Raw genomic sequence first — 26,530 nt, forward strand, 5'->3', positions numbered from 1 at the left:
GAAATGTTAAGTCACATGACTTTATTAGGTACATAATCCACAAGTTTGCTAACATTACTACATACATCTTTCCTTTCATCAATACCTTTTGTCCTACACATAAATAATTATAAGTAGAAGAAATATATATTAAGATGAACCTCCCTTTGTGTAAAGCACTGGTAATTTACTATCTATAAGGGTTACAGTGTGGTTAAATAAGAGACATCTGTTGGTGACACGTTATAAGTCATCAAAAATATACTTTAAATTAAAATCATACTGGCAGAAGTTTAAAAATACATTTTAGCATCATTGGACATTAACATTGCTTGATTTCTCAGAAATTAAAAATAGTACGTTGATTGTCAGGAGATTATTATATTATTATTATTATTATATGTGTGTGTGTTGCTTTATGTCTGGAGGCGTTTGTTCCGTTTGCTGTGTGAAGGCGCTCCGTGACCACCCTCTGTGCTGTGTACTAAACCATTCTCACACTGGTTTCCATTTTCATCAGCCTGCAGCTTGACATAAAAATAACAAAGTCATGAAATATGCAACACTATCTGTAATCTTTCTTGTTAAACATGCATGTTTTTTTTCCTGGATGGGAAAGAATAGATGACAGTGTGTCTTACCTTTCTTTTATTTCCTTCATTCGCTATATCTAAGGTGTTTTTCAGTGTCAGGCCCAACGCTTTTTCCAGTTCTAGGAACATAAAGATATACATGTGAGGTATGGGTGGACTGGGACATCAAATATAGCTGCATCTGCATCTCATTTAAACTACAAAGCAGAGGTGAATGCCTCAACACGTGGCTTAAAAGGGAAGCAATTTTAACCCCTTTTTAAAAACTAATTTATGCATTTTTCCAACTTTCTTTGTCCCATTTTTGACACTTTTCTCAGATTGTAGGTACCTTTTGCCATTAAGTGCCCCTTTTTTCCTACTTGTTGTCATTTTTTGCAAACTTTTTATGGCACTTTTAATCCAAATAAGCTACCTTTATTGCACTTTTATCAAATGTTTGCCCCTTTTTTTTTTGACACTTTTCATCCAAATAAGCTACCTTTTGCCCCTTTTTACCATTTTGTGACACTTTCTTTAGATTGTAGGTACGTTTTGGCAATAAGTGCCCCTTTTCTCCTGTTTTTTGTCCATTTTTGCAAACTTTTATGGCACTTTTATCCACTTTTTAACCTTTTTTGACATTTTTCATCCAAATAAGCTACCTTTTGCCCCTTTTTACCATTTTGTGACACTTTCTTTAGATTGTAGGTACGTTTTGCCATTAAGTGCCCCTTTTCTCCTGTTTTTTGTCCATTTTTGCAAACTTTTATGGCACTTTTATCCACTTTTTAACCTTTTTTGACATTTTTCATTCAAATAAGCTACCTTTTGCCCTTTTCTGACACTTCTCAGATTTTAGGTACCTTTTGCCAACAAGTACCTCTTTTTTCCTATTTTTTGTCCATTTTTGCAATCTTTTTATGCACTTTTACTCCAAATAAGCTACCTTTTGCCCCTTTTTGTGACACTTTTTTTTAGATTTTAGGTACCTTTTGTCAATAAGTGCACCTTTTCTCCTATTTTTTGTCCAATTTTTCAAACTTTTTAAGGCACTTTTATCCAATATTTGCCCTTTTTGACACTTTTCATCCAAATAAGCTACCTTTGGCCACTTTTTACCATTTTCTGACACTTTTCTCAGATTTTAGGTACCTTTTGCCAATAAGTGCCTCTTTTTTTCCTATTTTTTGTCCATTTTTGCAAACTTTTTATGGCACTTTTATCCAATATTTGCCCTTTTTTTTTTTGACACTTTTCATCCAAATGAGCTACCTTTTGCCCCTTTTTACCATTTTGTGACACTTTTCTCAGATTTTAGGTACCTTTTGCCAATAAGTGCCCCTTTTTTCCATTTTTGCAAACCGTTCACGCCACTTTTATCAAATGTTTGTCCTTTCTTTCACCAGTTTTTTGACACTTTCCATCCGAATAAGCTACCTTTTGCCCAATAAATGCCACTTGTTTCCTTTCTTCCTACATTCTGCCTCTTTTTATGTCTTATTTCACTGTCGTTTGCCACCGTACCGGCCCATTTTGGGTCAACGGCCAGTCCATCCCTACGTGAGACGCTAATTTATTAATATAACATATGAAAGGTCACAGTGGACGTGTACCTGTGAGAATGAGGTCTATCTTCTCTACCACTAAGTCAGCATCCTCCACACTGAAGCACATTGGAGGCTTGAATTTCAGTACGTTACGATGGGGTCCGTCTGCACTCAGGAGGATGTGCTCCTCCTTCAGCCTGCACACACACATTCAGCACTCATACAGTACATATTGTTTTTCTAAGACGCACCAGGACTTGAATATTGGATTTTCATCCCATTATTGCCATTATGTGTGTTTGGTTTTTTTTCTGCAGAACTGACGATAAGAAAAAAAGCAGTAAAACAGCATAAAACTGCTGACGGCGGAATAGAATAACCATAAAGTCTACAGCAGTGAAGCTGGTAATCAGCTAGATAAGCTGTGGATAACAAATCTTCTTCAAAGAGTGAAGCAGGATACGGGTACGTAATACTAAAACTGCTGAGTCAGCAATCAGGTAATGGGCGTATTGTATGGATTTAAACTAAAATGAGGTATTCTACATGTCCAGCTGTGAGGCAGCATTGCTTACCTCTGCACCACCTTGCACTTCAAACACTTCATAATACGATTGAAGCTTTATATCAACTTCATTTTAGGAATGAAGCATCTTTTAGCACCAACAGAATTTTTGACGCATAGTCCATATTCTAAACAGACAATATATACAAACCACAGAATAATAAAAATAATACATAAAAAAAAAAAGTTAATTAAAATATCCACTTTGCCAGCTATTGGCAGATATCTGGTTCAATGAGATAGTGTGTTTTAATTTGAAATTTTTTTCTTTTTCTTTCAAATAACTACTAGACATTTCAGGGGTCCCCACATGGGGTCCCGACCCTAACGTTGAAAAACACTGCAGTAGGTCCAAATGTATGGGTACCTCAATGTTTTTGGAGAAATACGCTGAAATGAAAAATCTGGAGTGAAATGTCAAAGTTTGGTTTATTACCAACCAAGATATGAATTTGTGAAATTTCACCAATGAAGAGAAAAATAGGGATTTTTGGCTGCTTGAAACTGATCCAGAATCAGTTTATTGATCGGGATCCAAAATGTAATAGAATATTCCGTGGTGTAAGGCTTGGGTGTCAAACTGGCTTTAGTTCAGGGGCCAAATACGGACCAGTTTAATCTTTAGTGGGCCGCAGAAAAGCACAACATGATTGTGCCTCGATTTTCAATATCGATACCAATTTTTTTGTGTGATTTAGAGGAATTTTGTGCAAATTTTTGTGAGAAATTGCAAGATTTGTGGAAGATATCTACAGCTGGATTATTTGGCAATTGACACAATAATTCCTGTTTTCTCTGTCATTTTTTAAAAATTTCTGCTGCTGGCCGAATTGGATGCTTTAAAGGGCTGGATTTGAGTTCGACACATGTTGCCTAGGGTCTATATTGTTGTCAACACTCGTAATTCTAGTACTTTTGACGTAATCCAGCTGCTCTAGGACAAACACATAAGTAAACGCTTGTGAAAATACTGACAGATTCTTGATAGTGGTTGAATATTTTAACGTAAACGTCTCGTGACTTACCTATAAATGACTTCCTGAGCCTCTGCTGTAGCAGGAGTGAGCTTTGTCCTGTCTCTTACCAACTCCACGCCCACAAAGAGACCAACACCCCTGCACACAATCAAACCACGCATGTAGATATGTAAACAACATGTATAATAGAGCTGAACCAAACAAGGGAGATCGTTTAAGTGTTCCACACCGGATGTCTCCGATGAGCAGATGCTTTTCTTTCTGCTTTTCCAGCAGGTGGGTGAGGTGTCGTCCCACACGCACAGCATTTCCCCGCAGATCCTCCTTCTCAATCACATCTAGGACGGCCAGGCCGATGGCACACGACACTGGGTTACCGCCAAACTGAGTTAGAGCAAGGTGAACTGAGACCAAGTTTACACTTGGGATCTAACGATTAATCGTAAGGCAGTTAAAAATTGATTCATAGGTATCACGGTTCACATTGAATCGCAGTACTTTTTTATATATTTATATTTTATATATTTATCCTTCTCTTTTCCAAAAGTGTAGGCAGTGGGCGGAATCTGCTACTACTTTCTTCCTGGCCGCCTTCTACTCTTAAACATGTTCATAAATGATTCTTTACCCCTTTAGCACCGAAAGAATATCTGTAATATTACGTGAATATCTGTAAAAGTCACGTTTTTCTATTAGCTCTGTCTGCTAGCGCATAGCATCTCTTCTGCATACCAACCGACCACTGGGTTACCAGTGCCCTCTGCTGGTCCAAACAAATATCTGACGTAAATACAATACAATGACTGTTTTTTTTTTCTTCTTTAAGTCCAATTGTTAAGGCACAAAAAACATTTTTAGTTGCACTTTTAAAAAGAAAAAGAACTATTATGCAGTTTTGCATTGTTTACTATAGAACCAGAATTTAAATTAATAGGCTTCTTCTTCATTTGTATTATTGCTTTATTTATTTTATTCAAGATTTATTTTTAGTTAAATTGTATTGTTTTGAATAGTTTATCAAAGGGTTCTTTTGACAATGAAAAATAAAAGAAAAATAGTACAGTATTTTCTAGTTTTTTTCCCCCAAAAAATAAAGGAATATTTTTCAGTTATCATTTGTCTACATTTCCATTTTGTAAAATAAATCGTGAAAGAATCGTATAGTGAACCCAGTATTGTGAATCAAATCGTATTGGGAGTTGAGTGAATCGTTACATCCCTACTTCTCAGGTGTGAAAAAATATCGCCTCCACTTTTACAGTTGGCATATTTACTTTTTTCTACCAATCATGTGGACATTACCGTTTCATTTCAGGGATTTACAGGCAAAAATATATTTTCACACTTATATCATCAAAAAAGTGGACTTATAATGGAAAACTATCTTTCCTATCTTACTGTGTTAAAGTATTCCATTCCAGATGACATGAAGGCCTCTGCCACCTCCTTAGTGGTGACCACACAGGACATGGGGTGGCCGTTACCGATGGGCTTCCCCATCGTCACAATGTCAGGCACAAAATCGTCTCCCTGCAGCTGGAACGCCCAGAAGTGGCTGCCAACTCGCCCGAAGCCCACTTGGACTTCATCAGCGATGAAAACACCTCCTGCCTTTCTGACGTGCCTGCAGAACAGCAGACGAGTCAGCAGAAAAACCTACCGTATTTCTGTGATATTATGTAATGCTTTTTTTTTAACTGTGCGAAATAAGCAAATGCAAATAAATAAATACAATTTCAAAACATTTGAAAATTAAAAAATATCTTTTTAATCAGTAATTTATTTTATCTTATTATTATTACTAGACATTTCCAGGCGGCCACACATGGGGTCCTGACCCCAAAGTTTAAAAACCCTGGGTTACAGCCTCATAGTCTTATTATATCTCTTGTTTTGGTGTATGCTGCACGCACACGCACACACACACACGCACGCACACACACCATTTCCATTCCTAAAGTGTCTGTGAGAGTGAACGTGGTTGAATACACACTTTGCTACCTGCTGGAAGTAACCAGCAGGAGGAATAACCTGCCCACCACAGCTCTGCAATGACTCAGCAATAAAAGCAGCAATCTGCAAAAAAAGTATAAACCACATTAATGAACTGTATATGGCTAGTTTTAATATCTGTTATTTATTGTCCCAGGAGAGATATTAAGCTATATTTATATATTTATTCTCTTATTTTGTGTTTTTTTGGGTCATTTTTGTATGTTTCTGTTGTCCTTTTATATATTTATTCTCTCATTTTCTGTTTTTACAGTCATTTGGTGTTTTTTGTGTGGTCTTGTTGCCATTTTGTGACTTTGGAGCCATTTTGGGGGTATGCTACGAAGCTAAATTACCTCTTATAACTTCCGGGATTCAATCAGCGTGTGCTGTCCTACAAAGCTCGCCAACGTCTTACAGAGCTAAATCACCATGGTAACTTAGGCTGAATGACTAACCTGGTCGGGACCAAGTTATGAAGTGGATCAGATCTGAGCAAGTATAAAAGCTCCGCCTCCTGGTGCGCGCTGCACTAACAGTGTTGCTCTTCACTGTCATTATGGATTTAAATTCATGATATTTGTTTAAATGATAAGCTGTTCCTCCATTGTAAATATGCTCGCTCTGCCAGGTTTCTCCATTGTAATGATTGGTCAGACGCTGCAATCTCCACCCCTTTTATGGGAACGCACACGTACCAAGGCTGAAATCACTTGGCTTAAATTAGCGTGTTGTTATCGACCTTCATAGGACAGCTTCTCTCTGACAAGGAATGTTTGGTTAGGTGAAGCCCACTGACGGAGATTAATCCAGGATATAATTATTTAGCTTCGTAGCAGAGGTCCTTTGTGTTTGTGTGTGTGTTTGTGTTGTCATTTTCCATATTCATTTTCTTTTGTGGTTTTTCTGGGGTTAATTGATGTGTGTTTCTTGTCATTTTGTGTGTTTGTGTTGTCATTTTATATATGTTACTCTCATCTTGTGGTTGTCATTTATTCTTTTATTTTGTATTTTTTTGGGTAATTTTATGTGTTTTTCTTGTCATCTGTTTATGGAGTCATTTTTGTATGTTTTTTGTTGTTATTTTATGTTTTTTGAGTCATTTTGTGTCTTTGTGTTGCCATTTTGAATAATTTACTCTCATTTTGTGCTGTCATTTTCCATATTTATTCTCTTTTGTGGTTTTTCTGGGGTTGTTTTATGTGTTTTTCTTGTCATTTTCTCTTTTTGGAGTCATTTTTGTATGTTTTTCTTGTTATTTTGTGTGTTTGTGTTGCCGTTTTATAAGTCAACTCTCATTTTGTGTGTTTGTTTTGTCATTATATATATTTTATTCTTACCTTGTGTGTCATTTATTCTCTTAATTTGTTTTTTTGGTGGGGGAGTAATTTCATGTTTCGTTTTCATCTGTTTATGGAGTCATTTTTGCACGTTTTTGTGCCGTCATTTTATATATTTATTCCCGTATTGTGTTTGTCGAGTCAATTCATGTGTTTTTCTTGTCCTGTTTATGAAGTCATTTTGTGTGTCAGCGTTTGGGGGGTCCAACACAATTAGCTCCGCCAGTTCTAAATCAACACAATCTCCTAAAGTTTTAAACTGAAGAGCTTTCTTGAACAAAAAAAAAAAACAAAAAAAATTTTTTTGTTTCATCAGCACCTCATAAAATTGATATATAGACGATTGTGTTTTCTTCTTGTTAGCCCATGTATTTGTATGTACAGTATGATGGGACTCAAATACATATTACCTTTCTTCTTTTGCTGTGGGCTTTATCTATGATGTCTTTGACTTCATCTGCATACGCTGTGGCAGGATCCGCGTGGTCCGCTCTGTATTTACCTCTGTACACATCAGGACTGGGAGCCTGTGAGGAAAAAGACCAAAAAAACAAAACAAAAATAAAACAATTGAAGCCAATTGAAGGTTCCAGAGACCAGGGCCCCCCACTGTACTAGAACAGTCATGTGGAGACAGGGTCATCTATAAGGGGAAATAAAAGGGAGAGATTTTTGGGGTCCATCCATAAAGTTGGCAAAATGATGGTCCATTGTTCTATGAATCTGTGATAACCACATTTATTTATTTATCTGAATAATATCCACTGTTAGCCAGGAAGTTTATTATTATTTGCGCTATAGTACATAGTCATCTTAAAGATGTAAATCCTTGTTTTAATCACAAATAAAATGGGTTAAAAGTGACCAAAAATGGTGGAAAAGGTGGTGAAATGGGATTTTAAAAACCACAGTAACTGGTTAAAAGCTGCAAATTAGTGTGGCCAAAAATGGACAGAAACAGTGGTTAAAAAAGGGTTGAAAGTGTCAATATTGGGTCAACATATGTGACATTAGGTGGGAAAAGTGGCGGAAAGGATTTAAAAGTGCTGAAAATATCACAAAAGTAGAAATAAAGCCAATCTTGATTCTAGCAGTAGATTCTAGAGTCCACGAACAACACAGCAGCTAAAACAAATAAATATACTGTATGTGTATGAACACATTGGTAGATATGTTGTTTACAGATCAATCTGAACTCAGGCATAACATCCACTGTTCCCTTGTTGAACTCGGCTGCATTTTGTTCCCCCATTCGACCACACGTTCACTCATTAACCCGCCACAAGCAGCTGAGTCACTGTGTTTCAAAAGCGAGACGACACCCACCACGTGCACAGATGGATTGTGCTCAACGTCTGACTGATGCTGGAGCTTATACGGACTGATGTCGATGAGTGAGGACACGTGACCGTGGTACGCACTGCAAACAGAGAGCGACAAACAAGTAGCAGTCATGAGCAGAGGTGAACGTAACGCATTGCAAGTACTCACGTTGCTGTGCTCAAGTTGCTTTTATGGGTACTTAAGTGCGTTTTAAAAGAAGTAACCAGATACATTTCTACACCGAACCGTTACTGAGTAAACCGTAATTTATTTTGTTTTGAAATGATCAACGGAAAATGTGAAACTACGAAGAAAAAAATGAAATGACCAGTAAACAATCAAATGCATCACATCATAGCTGACCAATCCAATTAAGCTTAATGCACCGCGCCAAAACAACATTGAATGCTGGTTGTTTTCTCACGTTTAGAGTTCATAATTGTAGCTATACTTAGAGCCTCAGAACTGGTTTTATTTTGAATTGAATCCATTAGTTCTAATTGTGAAAAATGTGGTCTCTGCACACGGTTAACATGAGATGTTAACCGTGTGCAAGGGAACCGTGGTAAGATTTATTCCCATCAATAAACAATCAGGCTGTAAACAAAGATGTTAATCAGCGTGGTGGAAGTATAATAAAAAGCTGTAAATGAACAGATTTGATTTGTAAATCATGACCTGCAAAGGCTTTATTTATTGTTCATGTGTTTTTTTATGCATATCAACTATATGTCAAGTCCTGGTTCTGGTGCAGAAAATCCTAACTTCTTGTGATCTCAGCTTTAAGACACAAACCTTCCTCCCTATTTGCAGAAAGCACCAATAACTGTGTGACTAGTAAGCTTTAATACTAATAAATGTACACAACGATGTCATACAGGTATTTGTGAGCCCATCCACTTCTTACTTTTCCAGCGTGATGACGTCTCTGTTGTTGGTGTACTGCCATGCCAGTCGAAGGGCCAGGTCGTTGGCTTCAGAGCTGAAGTTCAAGAGGGCAGAGTTTACTCTGAGTTACTCAGTCACCACTAAACACACAACTCAAGCCAGGGATGACACTTTCAGATCAGACCCCAGTGGCTGTTCTAATAGGGCCACGGGCCACTTATTACCTAACAAACAAGTCCAAACGCTTATTGGGCTTGTGCTTTCTCGCTGTTTGTGTTTTCAGCAGTTCATGACTTTAGAGGGACTGTAAATAAACACGCGTGGTTTAATGTAGTGGTTTTTGACCAATGAATGAATAAATGCTGAAAAAGGTTTCCATTTAGATAATTAAGCACCAAACATTTTACCTCCTACTGTTGGGAGTAAGAAAGTAGGGGTTTCTCAACCCCCAAAATGAAGGTTCCAGAGACCAGGGACCCCCACTGTACTAGAACAGTCATGTGGAGACAGGGCCATCTATAAGGGGGAATAAAAGGGAGAGATTTTTGGGGTCCATCCATAAAGTTGGCAAAATGATGGTCCATTGTTCTATGAATCTGTGATAACCACATTTATTTATTTATCTGAATAATATCCACTGTTATCCAGGAAGTTTATTATTATTTGTGCCATAGTATATAGTCATCTTAAAGATGTAAATCCTTGTTTTAATCACAAATAAAATGGGTTAAAAGTGACCAAAAATGGTGGAAAAGGTGGTGAAATGGGATTTTGAAAACCACAGTAACTGGTTAAAAGCTGCAAATTAGTGTGGCCAAAAATGGACAGAAACAGTGGTTAAAAAAGGGTTGAAAGTGTCAATATTGGGTCAACATATGTGACATTAGGTGGGAAAAGTGGCGGAAAGGATTTAAAAGTGCTGAAAATATCACAAAGGTAGAAATAAATGTGCAGAAAAGGCATTGAAATACGATGGAGAGGTGGCAGAAATGGGAGTAATGTAGAAAAAAACGCATTAAAGGAGCAAAAATATGGTAAGAAAAGTGATGAAACTAGGTTAAAATATGGTAAGTTTGACATAGTTGCAGAAAAAGGGTAAAAAATAGGCAAAAATGGGCTGAAGTTGATCAGAAAATATTCTTATCTGGCGACCCCCTCCCAGTGTCTTGCGACCTTAAATGGGGTCCTGACCCCAAGGTTGAGAACCCCTGTTTTTCGATAACTGCACAATTAATTTTCATGACAAAAAAAAAAAATAAAGTTGCCCTGCATTAACATCAAAGGCAATCACACAAACATATGAAGTTGAACCTTGCTGAGAAAACCATCGGTTTGAAATGTGGAATGTGACATAACTGGCCACTGGGCCACCATTTAGCTTATGGGTGGTGAAACTGGATTTTAAAAACCACAAAAATAAAAAGTTGCAAATTAGAGTTGCCAAAAATGGATAGAAAAAGTGGTAAAAAGGGTTCAAAGTGTCAATATTTGAAACAAAGTGCTGAAAATGTCTTGAAAGTGGGAAAAATGTGCGATAAAGACATTGAAATTTGATGGAGAAGTGGCAGAAATGGGAGTAATGTAGCAAAAATGCATTAAAAGGAGCAAAAATATGGCAAGAAAAAGTGATGAAAATAGGTTAAAATATGGCAAGTTTGGTGTAGTTGCAGATAAAGGGTAAAAATAACCAAAAATGGGCTCAAATTGTTAGTTTCTTGAAGGCATCTGACGACCCTCGCTCAGTGTATTGTGACCCCAAGGTTGAGAACCCCTGCCACAGAGTAATATTCCATTCATCCAAAAATGTATATTTTACATACTGTATATTCCATGATTGTAAAATCTTCCCTTATTGTCTTTATTGCACATTCTGCAGCACAAACGTGTACCGTTATGCAGGCCTAATAATGCCTATACAGTATATAGTCAGGTTTATTACTATGAACACTGACGTATCTCCTTATGGCTGAGTGCTTTTAGTGTTAGTGAGTCAACATTAGTGATTATATCCAACATTACTGTTACTCTCGTCCGGACCATATACTTCCTGCTCAGCTTTAAAAACAGATGTAAATGAATAACCAAGTTAGTGCAGGGCAATAAAACAATAACGTATATGGCTATACCTACGTGATCATCATCAATAGAAAACATGTGCATTAGTACGTTTAATAACTGCACTGAACTCCATGAGAAAAATATATTTTCTACTTTATTATTAAATGATCATTATTAGTAATTGACAAAATACTAAATACCTTGCACGTTTTGTATGATGAAATATTTTTTGATATTCTATCAGTTTTTTTTCCATAGTTGTATTAATGTTTTTTATTTGTAAACAAAAAAAAAAAAAAAAAAAGTTTAAAATAAAATTACTTGCATTCAGCCTTTTATTCTCCTGGTCCTTATGTTTTAATAGGATACAAAAAAAAAAAAATATCGATATTATGTCACAATACATTTTCCAGGCTTATCGCCCAGCCCTGAGCTAGTGGTGTTTCATAAACACGTGTATTTACGAGCTAATAAAGCATAGATATTAAATCACATCTAATTGTTTTTATTTAGCGTATATGTTTGCTAGTGGGGTGTAATAAATCCTGCCTGTAATCTTCCCCTGCTCTGTCAATAAACCACACCCAGGTGAAACTCTAGAGTGGTTCGTCTGCATTTATGTGTCTTTCTGCGGTTTGCGACGTACAGTAACACGCCGACATACCCAGAGTTGACAAAGTAGCACACTGACAGCCTCTCAGGCAGCGTGGCCTGCAGCTTCTGGGCAAACAGCACCAGGTTGTCGTGCAGAAAGCGTGAGTTGGTGTTGAGTTGTTCCATCTGCTCTGCACCAGCCTTCACCACATCTGGATGACAATGACCCACTGCAGAGATGAAAGTTAATTAGACATGTGTGTTTTTTTTTTTTTTTTTTTTTTTACAGTAAGTGTTGAAAGCTAGTGTGGGAGGAATGTGGACAGACAAACCAGATGTACGGGTTGAGAGCTCACCGTGAGCAACGTTGTTGATGCAATCCAAGTATCGCTGTCCCTTCTCGTCATACATGTACTGGCCTTTGGCTCGCACGATTTTAATGGGGTCATGGCTGAAGAAGATCTTGCAGGAAGGTCTACGCCGTCAGAAAACACCCCCAAAAATATCAATTGGAAGTTGAAGGAGACAAAACAACATTTCACATATTATCATGTGTTTGAACTAACCCAGAGGTGTCGAGCTCATTTTAGTTCAGGGGCCACATACGGAGCAGTTTGATCTGAAGTAGGGCCACGGATTTTAAATTGGAAAATGAGTAATCTCAATATTATTACTTCTAACTATACATAAAATACAAAATATGCAACAAACAAGACAATATTCAAGCAATAAGTGACAGATATCAGTCCCAACAGGATTTTCACTTTTAATATCCTTGATTTTGTGACCAATTTCTGTTTAATTAAGGGAAATATGATGTAATAATTTGAGGTTTTTGCAAGAATTTTAACTATAAAAAAAAAAATGACTGCAATCATACAATGTAAGCACTGGGAAAAGTTGAGTTTCATTTACACAATTATTCATGTTTTCTTCCTCATTTTTTTTTTACTATCTCCTGCGGTGTCGAATTGGATCTTTTGATGCAACGCAGAGGTGTCAAACTCATTTTAGTTCAGGGGCCAAATACGGAGCAGTTTGATCTCAAATGGGGCCACAGATTTTAAACAGGAAAATGAGTAATTTCAACATTATTGTGCCTAAGTTTACACTTCTACACATACATAAAATGTAAGAAACGTACAATATCCAAGCAATAAATGACAGATATCAGTCCCAACAGGGTCTTCACTTTAAAAAAATTGGAAAATTTACGTTTTTTGGAAGAATTTTGAGTTTTTTTCATGTGTCAAACTCATGGCCCCCGGGCCATGAGTTTGACACGTGATCTAACCTAGTGATTCTCAAACGGTGCGCTGCGGCACACTGGTGTGACGTGAGGCAAGTGTGGGTGTACCGTAGGATTTTGTGACAACCATACATTTATTGCAATACACACAATCATTTTTTTTTTTTTAATTTACTACATTGTATGCACTCATTTCATAAATAAATAAATATTTCATGAGTAATAAAGTTGTCTATCACATTTTATTTGGCATTAGTCAATAATTATGCACATTTACAGGTATTGTACATTATATATGAGTGATAACATGTGTTATAAAGGCTTTTTTTTTTTGCACAATAGTTCTTTGGTGTACCTTGGGAACCACTGATTTAATCCATGTATTTTTTGGTGTCGAATCAAAAATATTTGTCTTCATACTTAATATAATTATTTGCTCTGGATTTGCCCTTTGTTCATGTATTCTATCATCTTGTGTTGAGTCAAAAAATTAAATCAAATGAATCTATATTGTGAAAAATATGCAATAAATCAATGCTCCAATTCAACCAATCAAAGTTGATGCATTGTCACTGTTTTTTTGTTTGTTTTTTTTTGTTTTTTTTTTGGCAATGAACCGAAAACAAATTGGAAACGTGACAATTGTAAAGTTTCGCAATCAATTCCATATTTTACAGTAACCATAGGAGGAGCTAAAGAAAGAAAGAAAAAAGACATTTCTAACATTTCTGTCAACCCTTTTTAAAGCTCGCTATGTTGTTGTTTTTTGTTGACACACTATGAGTGTATTTGCTCACCCGATGTGTTTCCTCCTGAGGTTCAGGGTCTGATTCTTGTCCATTCTTCTAACTTTTCTCCCGATGACGTTTCAACGTCCGAATGCACCTAACGCGCGAGCGCGCACGGACAGACAGGCGCGCGCGCGCGCAGGTAAAGACACGCACTGCCCGCCGCGCGCTACTGTACTCTACGGAAAGCCTGAAGGGGAAAAACTAGTCAAATCACTTTCCAAGCTTCAAACACGCCTCGTTAACAGTTGTTGAGGACAATACATGGCGTTTTCTTTCACTTTATCTTTTCTATTTAACATTAATAGTAATATTAGAGGTAATTTTACTTTCATTTATTTAGAAAAGCAACAGTACGTACAAGAAGCAATAATGAACATCTGAAACATGTAAATATGTCCATCTGTTGTCCCTTACACTATAGCAGAAAAAATATGCGCTTGAATAATTTCAGATGTTTTTTCATTATTATTATTATTTATTTAAAAGTTTAAACCTTCTAATACAAATATAAAGTTAAAAGATATTTACTACTTTTTTTTCTATCAGCTCAGACTCAGTAATTAATGCATATTATGGTGGTAGGACGATAGACAAAATTCACAAGACAATACAGAGCTCACAATAACGATACAAGACAATATTTTTGAAAAACAAAAAAGAAAATGAAGTTTGAAAAATAACCTTTTATTTGATTTCAACTCTGTGTATACTTATAGATAAATACATTTATCTAATTATCTGAATAATATCCACTGTTAGCCAGGAAGTTTATTACTTGGACCATAGTATATAGTCATCTTAAAGATGTAAATCCTTGTTTTAATCAGAAATAAAATGGGTTAAAAGTCACCAAAAATGGTGGAAAAGGTGGTGAAATGAGATTTTAAAAACCACAGAAATTGGTTAAAAGTTGCAAATTAGAGTAGCCAAAAATGGACAGAAAAAGTGGTTTTAAAAAAAAAAAAAAATGGTAGAAAGTGTCAATATTGGGTCAACATATGTGACATTAGGTGGGAAAAGTGGCAGAAAGGGTTTAAAAGTACTCATAGTCTGGGTAAATTCAAAATAAACAACATTATGACCAATTTATGCAAAGTGTGCCACTCAAACACAAAAACAGATTGACATTTCATGCCAGTCTAGAATTAGAACAAAATCATGTTGTCTTAAAAAAAACAATATATATATATCTATATCCAATCTTTGCATGAACTTTGCATTTTTTTTAATCATTAAACTAGAACAGTATTAGCATGGCATTGGTTTCTGGCAACAATTGAGACCTTTGGACGGTTTAATATCACAATATCTTGTTGCAAGATATATCATCCCATCCTTAATATTAACATTTTGGCAGTTTTATTTATTTAATAAATCCCTGCAAATATCTAAAAAAATTATTTCTTGGCTCTTCACTGGATTTATGGAAATCTGGGAAACTAACTTGAGATCAAGTGCTGTTTGAATCTTAAACGTTATGAAATGTTTGTGAAAACATATCCAATAACAAAAGTACAGCTTAACTGGTTGTCAAGTTCTCTACCCACCACCAGTTTCTGAACAATACACTCACCTTCGCCTTTTTTGCTGTTTGTTTTTGTCTTTCAAAGGTGTTTAAAAACCTCCAAACAACTGTTTCACTTTATTTACACACCTGGGGGGAAGCAACACAGCACTATTCACTTGACAAATCAACCATCAACAGTCAGTGAAGGGAGCAGGTTTGCAATCGTACACGAGTTTCAATGCACATATTTTACTTTCACGCAAAATCATTAGGGATGTAACGATTAATCGTAAGGCAGTTGAAAATCGATTCATAGGTATCACGGTTGATATCGATTTTCTGAAAATTGAATCGCAGTACTTTTTTTAACCAGCAGAGGTTGTAGTGTAGGCGAGTGTAGGCGGCGGGCGGAGTCTGCTAATAGTTTCTTTCTGGCTGCCTTCTACTCTTAAATATGTTAATAAATGATTCCTTACCCCTTTAGCACTGAAAGAATATCTGTAATATTACTTGAATATCTGTAAAAGTCACGTTTTTCTATTAGCTCTGTCTGCTAGCATAGCTTCTCTTCTTCACTGCAAGATATCTGCATGCCAACCGACCACTGGGTTACCATCGCCCTCTGCTGGTCCAAATAAATATGACGTAAATCAGTGCAATGACGGTTTTTTTTTTTTTTTTTTTAAAGTCCAATTGTTAAGGCACAAAATACATTTTCAGTTGCACTTTTAAAAGAAAAAGAACTATTATGCAGTTTTGCATTGTTTATTATAGAACCAGAATTAAAATTAATAGGCTTCATTTTCATTTGTATTATTCCTTTATTTATTTCATTCAAGATTTATTTTTAGTTAAATTGCATTGTTTTGAATAGTTTATCAAGGAATTCTTTTGACAATGAAAAATAAAAACTAGAAAATAATACAGTATTTTCTAGTTTTTTTTCCCAAAAAAAAAAATTTGTCTACAGTCCCATTTTGTAAATGAAAAAATCGTGAGAGAATCGTATCGTGAACCAGTATCGTGAATCGTATCGGGAGTTGAGTGAATCGTTACATCCCTAATTATCATCACCAATGTAACATTTGTGGACATCACACAAACAGTAGTTTCTTACAGTGCCAATATTATCCTAAGCAGAAAATGCCAAATATGCCAACATGAGCTCAAGAAACTGGAAGATATCTTTACAATAGCCGTATTGATCGTCTTACCTGGGAATGACTTTGCACTGCGTTGTCCTTTCTTTCATGTTGACGTTTTACATTTGCCACATCAACAAAAACACAATTCTTGCAGATATCTAAATCTATCACTATTTTAACAAAGGAAAAGTCAGTTTGTTGTATTTTAACGACTGTTTATTTGGCTCCAACAGTACAGTCATATGAAATGTCGACTTGAAATATAACGTGTGAACACATTGGGTTTAAAGAAATAATTAAATGGCAAATACAAATGCAGAACAGAACAGAACCTATGCCTTTTACCAGACTAGGAAAAAAATGCAAACATTGCTCCAAAAACTCCCCACATCATCCTCAATGTGAGCATTTTATTTTGGAAAGTAAGTTATTTCAGCTCAGTTTAGCTTCAAAAATTCAGTATTTTACTTTTTCTGCCTTTGTAGAATGGCACAAGCTTTTCACCCAATAAGATACTTGCGTTTTATTTGTGAAAAGTGTGACTTGTTGGGATCTTTCTGGAGCATTGATCAGCGAGTCATTGTGCGGAGCTAATACTGCTAATAACGTTCATGGCACCTTTCTGACTACTTTTTTTTTTTTTAAAAAATAAACTAAACAATCACAGAACAATAAAAATTAAAAAAAAAAAAAAATTATCCAATAAAATAATGATCAAAATCCAATAAAAATTAGCTGCACATGCTAAACGAACAGCACCTGGTGAGAAAACAACAACTGTAAAAAACAGTAAATATCAGAAAATAATCACACTTTAAAATACAGGAGGGTTTAAAGCAAAGCTCCCCCGCGCAATCAGACTCAGCCGTAAAAGGTCCGTGTGTGTTTACCCATGATTCTTCTTCTTCTTCTTCGCTGGTAAATAAACATACAATTTCTTTCCAGGTAGTGGTATTACGGGTAGCAACACTCGACAAATGGAGCTGTAAGAAATCACCCACAGTATGAGATTTCGGCTGCATTATTGGCTGCTACACACATGAACCAAAGAATAAATTGCACTTTATGTCAAAATGAGCTCACAACAGTACATTAATATTCCACTATACATATATCAAACTACATTCAATGTAAAGAGAGAAAGAGAGAAGAGTGTGTGTGTGTGTGTGTGTGGTTTTAACTGCATGTGTCAGACCAGTTGTCATTTCCACACACAAACTTAAAACAAAAGCACGTGTATGTCGCGGTAAGGCATAATAAGTCGATGACGACCAACTTATCCTTTTGCATAACTACCTGATTATCCCTTCGAACTCACCAAAACTGGAAGGAATGCCGTGATTAAAATGCCTTCATTAACAACAAAGTATAAAAAAATTAAATAAATAAGGTACCACTTCAAATACTGAGACAAATACACAAGAAAAATGTGCACAAAATGAATTAATTCCGACAATAAAGAAAATAACGGTTGCGTATAGTTCTCGCCACTGGTGTTGACCTTACCATTAGAAACTGTACAGATGTGCATCCATTCCTAAGAGTAAATTGTACAATCAGAAAGAAACCATGTGCAGGCAAATCTGTGAACCAATGATAAGTTGTTAGTTTTTAAAGATCAGGGGTTCTCAACCTTTTCAGCTCGCGACCGCCAAAATAAAGGTCCCATAGACCGGGGACCCCCCCCCACTGTACCTGAAGGTGGTTGAACACAGACATGAACATTGAATAACAGTCACGTGGAGACAGGGTCATCTATAAGGGGGAATAAAGGGGAGAGATTTTTGGGGTCCATCCATAAAGTCGGCAAAATGATGGTCCATTGTTCTATGAATCTGTGATAACCACATTTATTTATTGATCTGAATAAAATCCACTGTTAGCCAGGAAGTTTATTACTTGGACCATAGTATATAGTCATCTTAAAGATGTAAATCCTTGGTTTAATCAGATATAAAATGGGTTAAAAGTCACCAAAAATGGTGGAAAAGGTGGTGAAATGGGATTTTAAAAACCACAGTAATTGGTTAAAAGTTGCAAATTAGAGTAGCCAAAAATGGACAGAAAAAGTGGTAAAAAAGAGGGTAGAAATTGTCAATATTGGGTCAACATATGTGACATTAGGTGGGAAAAGTGGTAGAAAGGGTTTAAAAGTGCTGAAAATGTCTTGAAAGTGGAAATAAATGTGCAGAAAGGCATTGAAATTTGATGGAGAAGTGACAGAAATGGGAGTAATGTAGCAAAAACGCATTAAAGGAGCAAAAATATGGTAAGAAAAGTGATGAAAATAGGTTAAAATATGGCAAGATTGACAAAGTTGCAGAAAAAGGGTAAATAATAGACAAAAATGGGCTGAAGTTGATCAGAAATATTCTTATCTGGCGACACCCTCCCAGTATCTCACGACCCCAAATGGGGTCCCGACCCCAAGGTTGAGAATCACTGTTTTCGATAACTGCACAATTAATTTTCATGACAAAAAAAAAAATAAAGTTGCCCTGCGTTAACATCAAAGGCAATCACACAAACATATGAAGTTGAACCTTGCTGAGAAATAAACCATCGCTTTGAAATGTGGAATGTGACATAACTGGCCACTGGGCCACCATTTAGCTTATGGTGTATTGGTGTGAAATCTTGATTTCATCTGAACACTTCCTGTTCACACTGTTGTCTGAACAGATAAGACAATAAATTAAATGCGCGAGAGCAGCGTGGTTGTCAACGTTACCCTTTCCACTCTGACCAAAAAGGTCAGGAACAAGAGGAAGACGGATGAGTTAGGGTTACACTTTTCAATCAAAGCTTGTTTTGGACATTTTAAAAAAAACCAAAACGGGCAGCAGATCATAAACCAAGTCCAGAATGATGAAGTAAGTGGCTGTACAGATGGATAGTTGAGGCAACATTATGGAGCGCCAATTGTAAAGTTGCGCATGCTAAAATAAACAGGAATTTTTTTGCAACATTTAGCAACATACCACGTTTAAAAACTATTTGAAGTTTTCTTTTAATGTTACTTTTGACCAGATTTACAGCAGTATTTGTGAAACTGTGATTTTTTTTTGACGCAAAAATGTAACGTCAATGTTAAAGTTAAATCTAAATGTTAAATCTAAATCTAAATGTCACGGGTTTAACAAAATATTTGGCTAATATGTAAATTCACTGGAAGTACAACCATAATACCTCATTCTGGTGAATTTGCATATTAGCTTAATATTTAATTTCATGTGTGACATTTAGATTTAACATTTATATTTAACATTTAAATTTATATTTAACATTTAAATTTATATTTAACATTTAAATTTAGATTTAACATTTAGACTTTACATTTAAGTTTTACATTTAAAACTTACATTTAAATTTAACATTTAGCATTTAGATTTAACATTTATATTTAACATTCAGATTTAATATTTAATGTTCAGATTTAAAATTTAACATTTATATTTAACATTTATGATTTTATATTTTAAATTTACATTTAGATTTAACATTTATATTTAACATTTGCATTTAAAAAATATAACAAAGTATTGCTGTAAATCTGGTCAAAAGTAACATTGAAAAAATTCACAGAAGTTTTTTTAATCGTAGTTTGTTGCTAAATGTAGCAAAAAGTTCATGTATATTTTAGCATGTGCATCTTTACAATCGCCGCCCTAAACGACTTGACATGCAATCAAGTGATAAACATGTTGTTTCAGTCTCCTCACAACAAAAAAAGAAGCTTCCCTAGTCTGAATTCAACAGTTCTGGTAAAAGTAGCACATTTTCTGATAAAAGGAATGAATAAAAGCTTGAGGCACCGAAGGCTATAAAACACAAAAATATAAACAATGCATAAGAGTGAGAGCGGAAAGAGAAATACAATAAAGAAAAATAAAACGTCATGATTGCATCCGTCCGTGCTCTCGTCGTCGTCTTGTCCACAACTTTCGGCGCCTCTGGTGCTCAGGCGAGGGGGGAACGCCCCCATACGCCCCCAAATGTCCCAGTCTGCCATCTTGCAGAGCTCCACCCACTTCTATCAGGAGACGAGTGGCTCTAACTCTGCAGCTGATATAACCTGCTGGTTCACGACCATCTGCAGGCATCATCACCACCACAATAAAGCAATAATAACCAACCAACAGCGTTACTTTCTGGGGGGGGGGGGTGTCTCAGGCTACCAGCCATGGCGTCACGCCCTTGGAAAGATTGAAGGAAAGCAAAGGTTACTAATTCAGAGCTCTGGGGTTGTTGTTGTTGTTGATGTTTTTTTGTTAGTATTGGGGTTTTTTCTTCTGACGCAATCACAAGACAAGAAAACAGTGACATATATATGTACAATATACATCATTTCAGTACACGACTCATGCTTTTTTTTTCCAGGAGGTCAGGGGGTGCAATGTTCTGCTGGGCACAGTCTCTTCTCGCTGTGTTTAGTCTCTGTAACGTGAAGGCGGTGAGCGACACAAAACATTGAGCATTTGGTGTTAAGGAGCCAGTCCAGATCCTTTCCTCCTCCATCTTTACACCCTCCCCACCCCCCGCTCCCTGGGTGTGACACTCCAGTCTGAGCCATGCACAGTCTGAAGAGACAAGTTCTGCCACCAGCCGAGGATCTGAACTCCACCACCAGCGTGAATGGATGGATGGATGGATGGATGGATGCGAGCGAGCGAGCGAGCGGACACACATGGGGTTTGTTTTGTTTTGAGTAGAAGCAGCTTAGGGGGCGTGAAACTCAGGATAATTATCTCTTTTGTTGTTGTTGCTGTTGTTTCATTGTACACATAGACTTCTTTTTCCTTTAAAAAACTATAAATACCATAAAAGAAGCATTATTTACAAACTCCATGCGTTTCAGGTTAGAGTGATCACTGCAAGGGGGAAAAAAAAACACAGGAGAGAAAGCGGTGTGACATGTTTGGCTTCTCATTGGCAATTCATTATTCTTCACACACTCTTTCAGAAAACTCATGCAAAAACATGGCAAAGCTGGAACTCACATGAGATAAAACATTACGTGACAGTGAGTGAACAAGCACTCAACAAAAGGGTTTCTTTTTATTTTATAACTATAACTGCTCTAGGTTTAGGATGCTGGATTATCTACTTGATGTAATGACATGTGGGCTGTGTTCAAAATGTCATACTAACCTACTACTCATACGACGTCTGATATCAAAATTAGTATGTAGTGCGTACACATTAAAGAGTAGTTTTCCGAAGTTCAGGTCACGTGACCATTTGTCAACAAACCCATTGTTTGCGATGGAGTCAAAAACAATTTTGCGAGCGGCAAATTCAAACTTCGACTTTTGTTTGTGAGTAAACGCGTGTTTTTCACAAGGAATACTTTCAGTTTTTCCATCAGTTGAGGCCAAGAATAAGGCTGCGTTCATAATGGCATACTAACCTACTACTCATACTAAGTTTGATGACAAAACTTGTATGTAGTGCGCTCACATTAGATAGTATGCAAAGATTGAGTACACGAGAAATACCATATCGGGAATTTTTTTTTAGTTTGCACTAGGGATGTAACGATTCACTCAACTCCCGATACGATTCGATTCACGATACTGGGTTCACGATACGATTTCTCACGATTTATTTTACAAAATGGGAATGTTGACAAATGACTGAAAAATATTCCTTTATTTTTTTTGGGGAAAATACTGTACTATTTTCCTTTTATTTTTCATTGTCAAAAGAATCCCTTGATAAACTATTCAAAATGTTGCAATTTAACTAAAAATAAATCTTGAATGAAATAAATAAAGGAATAATACAAATGAAGAAGAAACCTATTAATTTAAATTCTGGTTCTATAGTAAACAATTAAAAACTGCATAATAGTTCTTTTTCTTTTTAAAAGTGCAACTGAAAATGTATTTTGTGCTTTAACAATTGGACTTTAAAAAAAAAAACAGTCATTTTACTGTATTTACGTCAAATATTTGTTTAGACCAGCAGAGGGCGCTGGTAACCCAGTAGTCGGTTGGAAGGATAAATATATAGCGCCCTCTGCTGTTTAAAAAAAGTACTGTGATTCAATTTTCAGAGCATCGATGTGAACCGTGGTACCTATGAATCGATTTTTAACTGTCTTACGATTAATCGTTACATCCCTAGTTTGCACGGTTGGCATACTACTCATACTCAACAGCTCCATGATGCATTGCGAGTGGAATGTAAAATCATCCTGGGACCGGCTTCAAACTTAAAATCAAAAAAAAAAAAAAAAAAAAAAATCAAACATTCCCTTTTCAAAACAAAAGCGTCTCTTCTTGTCTTCCATTAGTTTCTTAAATCTTTTGTAAATAGGGCTCTTGTTTTCTCTTTTTTTTAAAACGGAAGTTTAGTCAATAGCACAAATTTCAGAGATATGTAGCCTCAGTGTGCTTCAGGTTTTTGTCGTCATAGGTTCCAAATGCATCTTGGGAAAATTTAAAGTATACTTCAGTGGGAACGCTTACTATCCTAATCATACTTATAGTATATACAGTAGTAGACAGTATGCACTCATTGAGTTTGTAGTGTAAAGTTTGGATTATGCCATTTTGAACACAGTAGTGGTTTGATAATTCATGCTCCACTCCTCTGAACAAAGGACTGTACATGAGCTCCAATATTTGCCTGCCAAAATAAAAGCATGCTCCGACCTTCTGTTTAGTCAAATAGGAGCATGTCTCATCTCTTTACTAAGACTTATTACAAAAAATATATAACATTTTAAAACATTTAGACATAAATTGTGTCATTTTTGTACGTGGATGTCGAATAAATGTATCATCTGTTATTAAATACTATTGTATGAATGAATGCTAGGAATAATGTAAATGTGATTTCTTGATTTTTAACAATGCATATATATATATATATATATATATATATCAAAACAGATATTCTAATTTACGTCATAGTTTCCATCAAACACATTCGTGACAATTACTAGACTATGCCATAAAAAAAAAACATGAAAGTTATTTGAAAATATATTCGATTTTCATCGACTAATAAAAAAGTAAATTATAAATTTGTCAAATGGGATTGAATCCAATCAGAACTAATGCAGTCATGTGGTCTTATGCATTGATCACATCAAATCTGTCTGTATAATTACAAACATTAATACCATAACATATCAGGTTAATCAATGCTAAAGTAATTTTTTAAAAAACTCTTACGCTTTATATTTTAGTCAACTCAAATCTTAGTGTCATTAATCTAATTGACAAACTAAATCAAGCATACAGTCAGCATTTAATGTGAACAGCTCTCTTTTTCTTTACTGATTATGACTGAGAGGAAGATATTTTTTCATTTTATTGTTTATTTCAAACTACTTTTTATTGTTTGATATTGCACTTTAAAGCACATTGAATTGCCTTGTGTATGATACATGCTACAGAAATACATTAACCTTGCCTATTTAAAGTTTGTTCACCCCATACTAATGCCACACACATACATACACACCGTTTACTAATGAGTGTTGTTTAAATGTACTGTGGTCTTACCTTTTGCCAGCACCCAGGCATTGGTAATCCATCTGGGCCCTGTTTGGGGCAGCAGAAAGAGGAAAATGAGAACTGAAACAGGTCTGAAACGCCCACATTTAAGTTATTTAATGGTGAATAAAGCATATATCGAACCACTAGCATTACTTTTTAAGCCTTTGTTAGCTCTTAGCTGTTATGAATAAAGATGACCTAAATTGCACGGATCATGTAAATCACAGCACAGGCAATTACTTTTCTGTACATTCTACTCATTCTACTACATTCTACATATTTTCATACAGTTGTAATGCCAATTTCTGTCTCTACATAATAATCAGATAACTGTTGCTCAAAGGTGATAACAAGCAAACTCATAAAACACAGCAGAATAAGGCTTATGTGCACCAATATGCAGATGACTGTATGCTATGATTTAATGACGCATTTTCCTTTAGCAGAACAACAATGTAGCAGTTTAAATAAAAAGAAAATGTCAATGCAATATGACGAGTGATATGTAAATGTATTTTTACCTACCGCGGTCCATTGTATTCAGTAACTGAACAGTATAATGTATAAAGCACCCCCTATATGTTTCCCACAAACTTACATGACTGATATTTCTACATCATTGGGTCGTCAGAAGATCAAAATTCAACTTAAAATCTGTTGTTAAAATGATCAATTCCCTGTTTTTGGTCACGGTCTGGCCCAATTGGTACAAAAAGAGCAGGACAGGTAACAGAGTAAAGGGAGGGTCTGTGTTAGCAGAACAGTTAAAAGGGAACGGGCTGAATATGAAAAATCATTAAGAACATTTTATTTTTAGCAGCAATTATTTTCATTTCGTCTTAACCCTTCTATTATCCTTGGGGTCAAATTGACCGCATTCAATGTTCATCATTCAAAAAATTGTTGACTTTTTTTTCTTTTGCATTATAATTCATGACTTTTCCTTATTTGATGGGTACAATTGATTGAGTGTAAAATCCTCATAATATATTTTTTTTTTTCAAATGAGCTGAACGCAAATTACATGCATTGGTGTTCCTTTGGAGTCAATTTGACCCCCAAGCTGTTTTAGCTGTGTAAAACATGTCTGCATGTGTGTGTGGCCCATGTGTGACCTTACATCCCCACACCTGTAGGTGCAGACTTGATACTTTTGAGTTGATATATGACAAGGAACAGCTCTTTCACAGTGAAAGTGACGTAGAGGAGGATGTGTCTGAGACAGAGGACATATATATTATCGCGAATTACCTCAAATACTGTATGTTACATAAAAATCAGTAAATAAATATGTTTATGAGATGAAATGGGGGGTTCCCAACATTAATCAATATGGTTCATTCTGTGAGAGTCATGAATGTGCAGATTCAAAAAGATTTAGAAGAAAGATTTTCAAGATACACAAACTCTAAACCTGAAAGTTTGACCCGATGGTCCTGAAAATAATAAAAACTGATGAAAACTGCTTTCCCAATTTTCCAAATTATTATTTTTGTAAAAATTAGATAACTTCATAGAAAATAACCTATTAATTGACAGTCAATGTGGTTTTCGTGTGAAAAGATCTACACATTTAGCAGCTAAAAAAATAGAGGAAATGGTGGCACTGCAGGAAAATATATCATCACCACCACCAATAATGTTCATACTCTTGTGATTACTACTGTTGTCAGTAAATTTGAGAAGATTTGGATAAAAAATATTCAAGTTAAATTAATTCTGATTTGAAAGTTTGACCTGATGGTGGCGCTCGAGGTTTCATTATCAAGGGGTTTATTGATGTATTTAACAAATAAACAAAGTGCCTGACACAAAAACAATTGTCTGAAAATCATTTTCTGGAGGCAAATATCCCTGGGGTCAGATTGACCCCAAGGGTAAAATGTGTTAGGGATATTTGAGAATAGGAGGGTTAAACAAGAGGGGAGGAGATTTGAGTTAAAGAGCTATAGACTGGAGGATCAGGTATTCACTGTGTGTGCGTGTGTGTGTGTGTGTGTGTGTGTGTGTGTGTGTGTGTGTGTGTGTGTGTGTGTGTGTGTGTGTGTGTGTGTGTGTGTGTCATTAATGGTGATGAAAGTAATAAATAAACTGTGTTCATGCTTATCAGGCTCTGATAACATGCACTTTAGGTGATGGCTGGAGGAGAGCAGCATGCATATGTGAGTTACTGGTTTAGGAAGAGAGAGAGATACTGTACCAATTGGCACGGGGCATCCAGCCCGTCCAGACCTGGTTGCCCTGGTTCCCCCTTTTCACCCTTAAATCCCCGGAAACCCTGTTTGTAAAAATGACCTCGGAGTATTACTATAGACACGTGGATGACCTTTAACCCCTGCATCCGTCTACTGCGATGGATAAGAGGGTATAGGTCGAGGGAGGAGCTGCCTGCGAGCCGGCCGATACCACAATGACAAACTGCAAACCAGTCGATGACAGACTTTCCAAGTAAAAGCTTTTGAATTTGTGCGGGTATCAGTGCAGCCACA

General features: G+C 36.0%; 2 protein-coding genes across 19 annotated transcripts in view; both read right to left on the reverse strand.

The window, feature by feature from the left end:
* Nucleotides 1-375: 375 nt before the first annotated feature.
* etnppl (ethanolamine-phosphate phospho-lyase) lies at nucleotides 376-14,089 on the reverse strand. Of its 2 annotated transcripts, none has more exons than XM_028475007.1 (13): nucleotides 13,885-14,089; nucleotides 12,195-12,313; nucleotides 11,909-12,068; nucleotides 9,206-9,280; nucleotides 8,302-8,395; nucleotides 7,386-7,502; nucleotides 5,637-5,719; nucleotides 5,042-5,267; nucleotides 3,873-4,027; nucleotides 3,692-3,781; nucleotides 2,168-2,298; nucleotides 621-691; nucleotides 376-500 (listed from the first exon to the last, which is right to left on the reverse strand). In XM_028475007.1, the coding sequence occupies exons 1-13, from the start codon at nucleotides 13,926-13,928 to the stop codon at nucleotides 396-398; spliced, it is 1,470 nt and encodes a 489-aa protein (XP_028330808.1). In that variant the 5' UTR covers nucleotides 13,929-14,089; the 3' UTR covers nucleotides 376-395. The 2 variants fall into 2 exon arrangements, with proteins under 2 accessions (XP_028330808.1, XP_028330807.1); XM_028475006.1 differs by having other exon boundaries at nucleotides 376-506; nucleotides 13,885-14,078.
* Nucleotides 14,090-20,089: 6,000 nt separating this feature from the next.
* Nucleotides 20,090-26,530, reverse strand: part of col25a1 (collagen type XXV alpha 1 chain) — a 199,888-nt gene continuing 193,447 nt past the window's right edge. For 11 of the 17 annotated variants that reach the window (XM_028474638.1, XM_028474632.1, XM_028474635.1 and 8 more), the window contains 2 exons: nucleotides 24,048-24,086; nucleotides 20,090-20,726 (listed from right to left, as the gene is read on the reverse strand). In XM_028474638.1, the coding sequence (XP_028330439.1) occupies nucleotides 20,700-20,726; nucleotides 24,048-24,086 (66 nt within the window). In that variant the 3' untranslated portion in view covers nucleotides 20,090-20,699. Of the gene's footprint in view, nucleotides 20,727-21,298; nucleotides 21,402-24,047; nucleotides 24,087-26,241; nucleotides 26,320-26,530 lie in introns of those variants that run through there. The other 6 variants (XM_028474634.1, XM_028474633.1, XM_028474622.1 and 3 more) reach the window with 3 other exon arrangements.

The sequence above is a fragment of the Gouania willdenowi genome, chromosome 18 (genome assembly GCF_900634775.1).
Source record: "Gouania willdenowi chromosome 18, fGouWil2.1, whole genome shotgun sequence".
Classification (NCBI taxonomy): Eukaryota; Metazoa; Chordata; class Actinopteri; order Blenniiformes; family Gobiesocidae; genus Gouania; species Gouania willdenowi.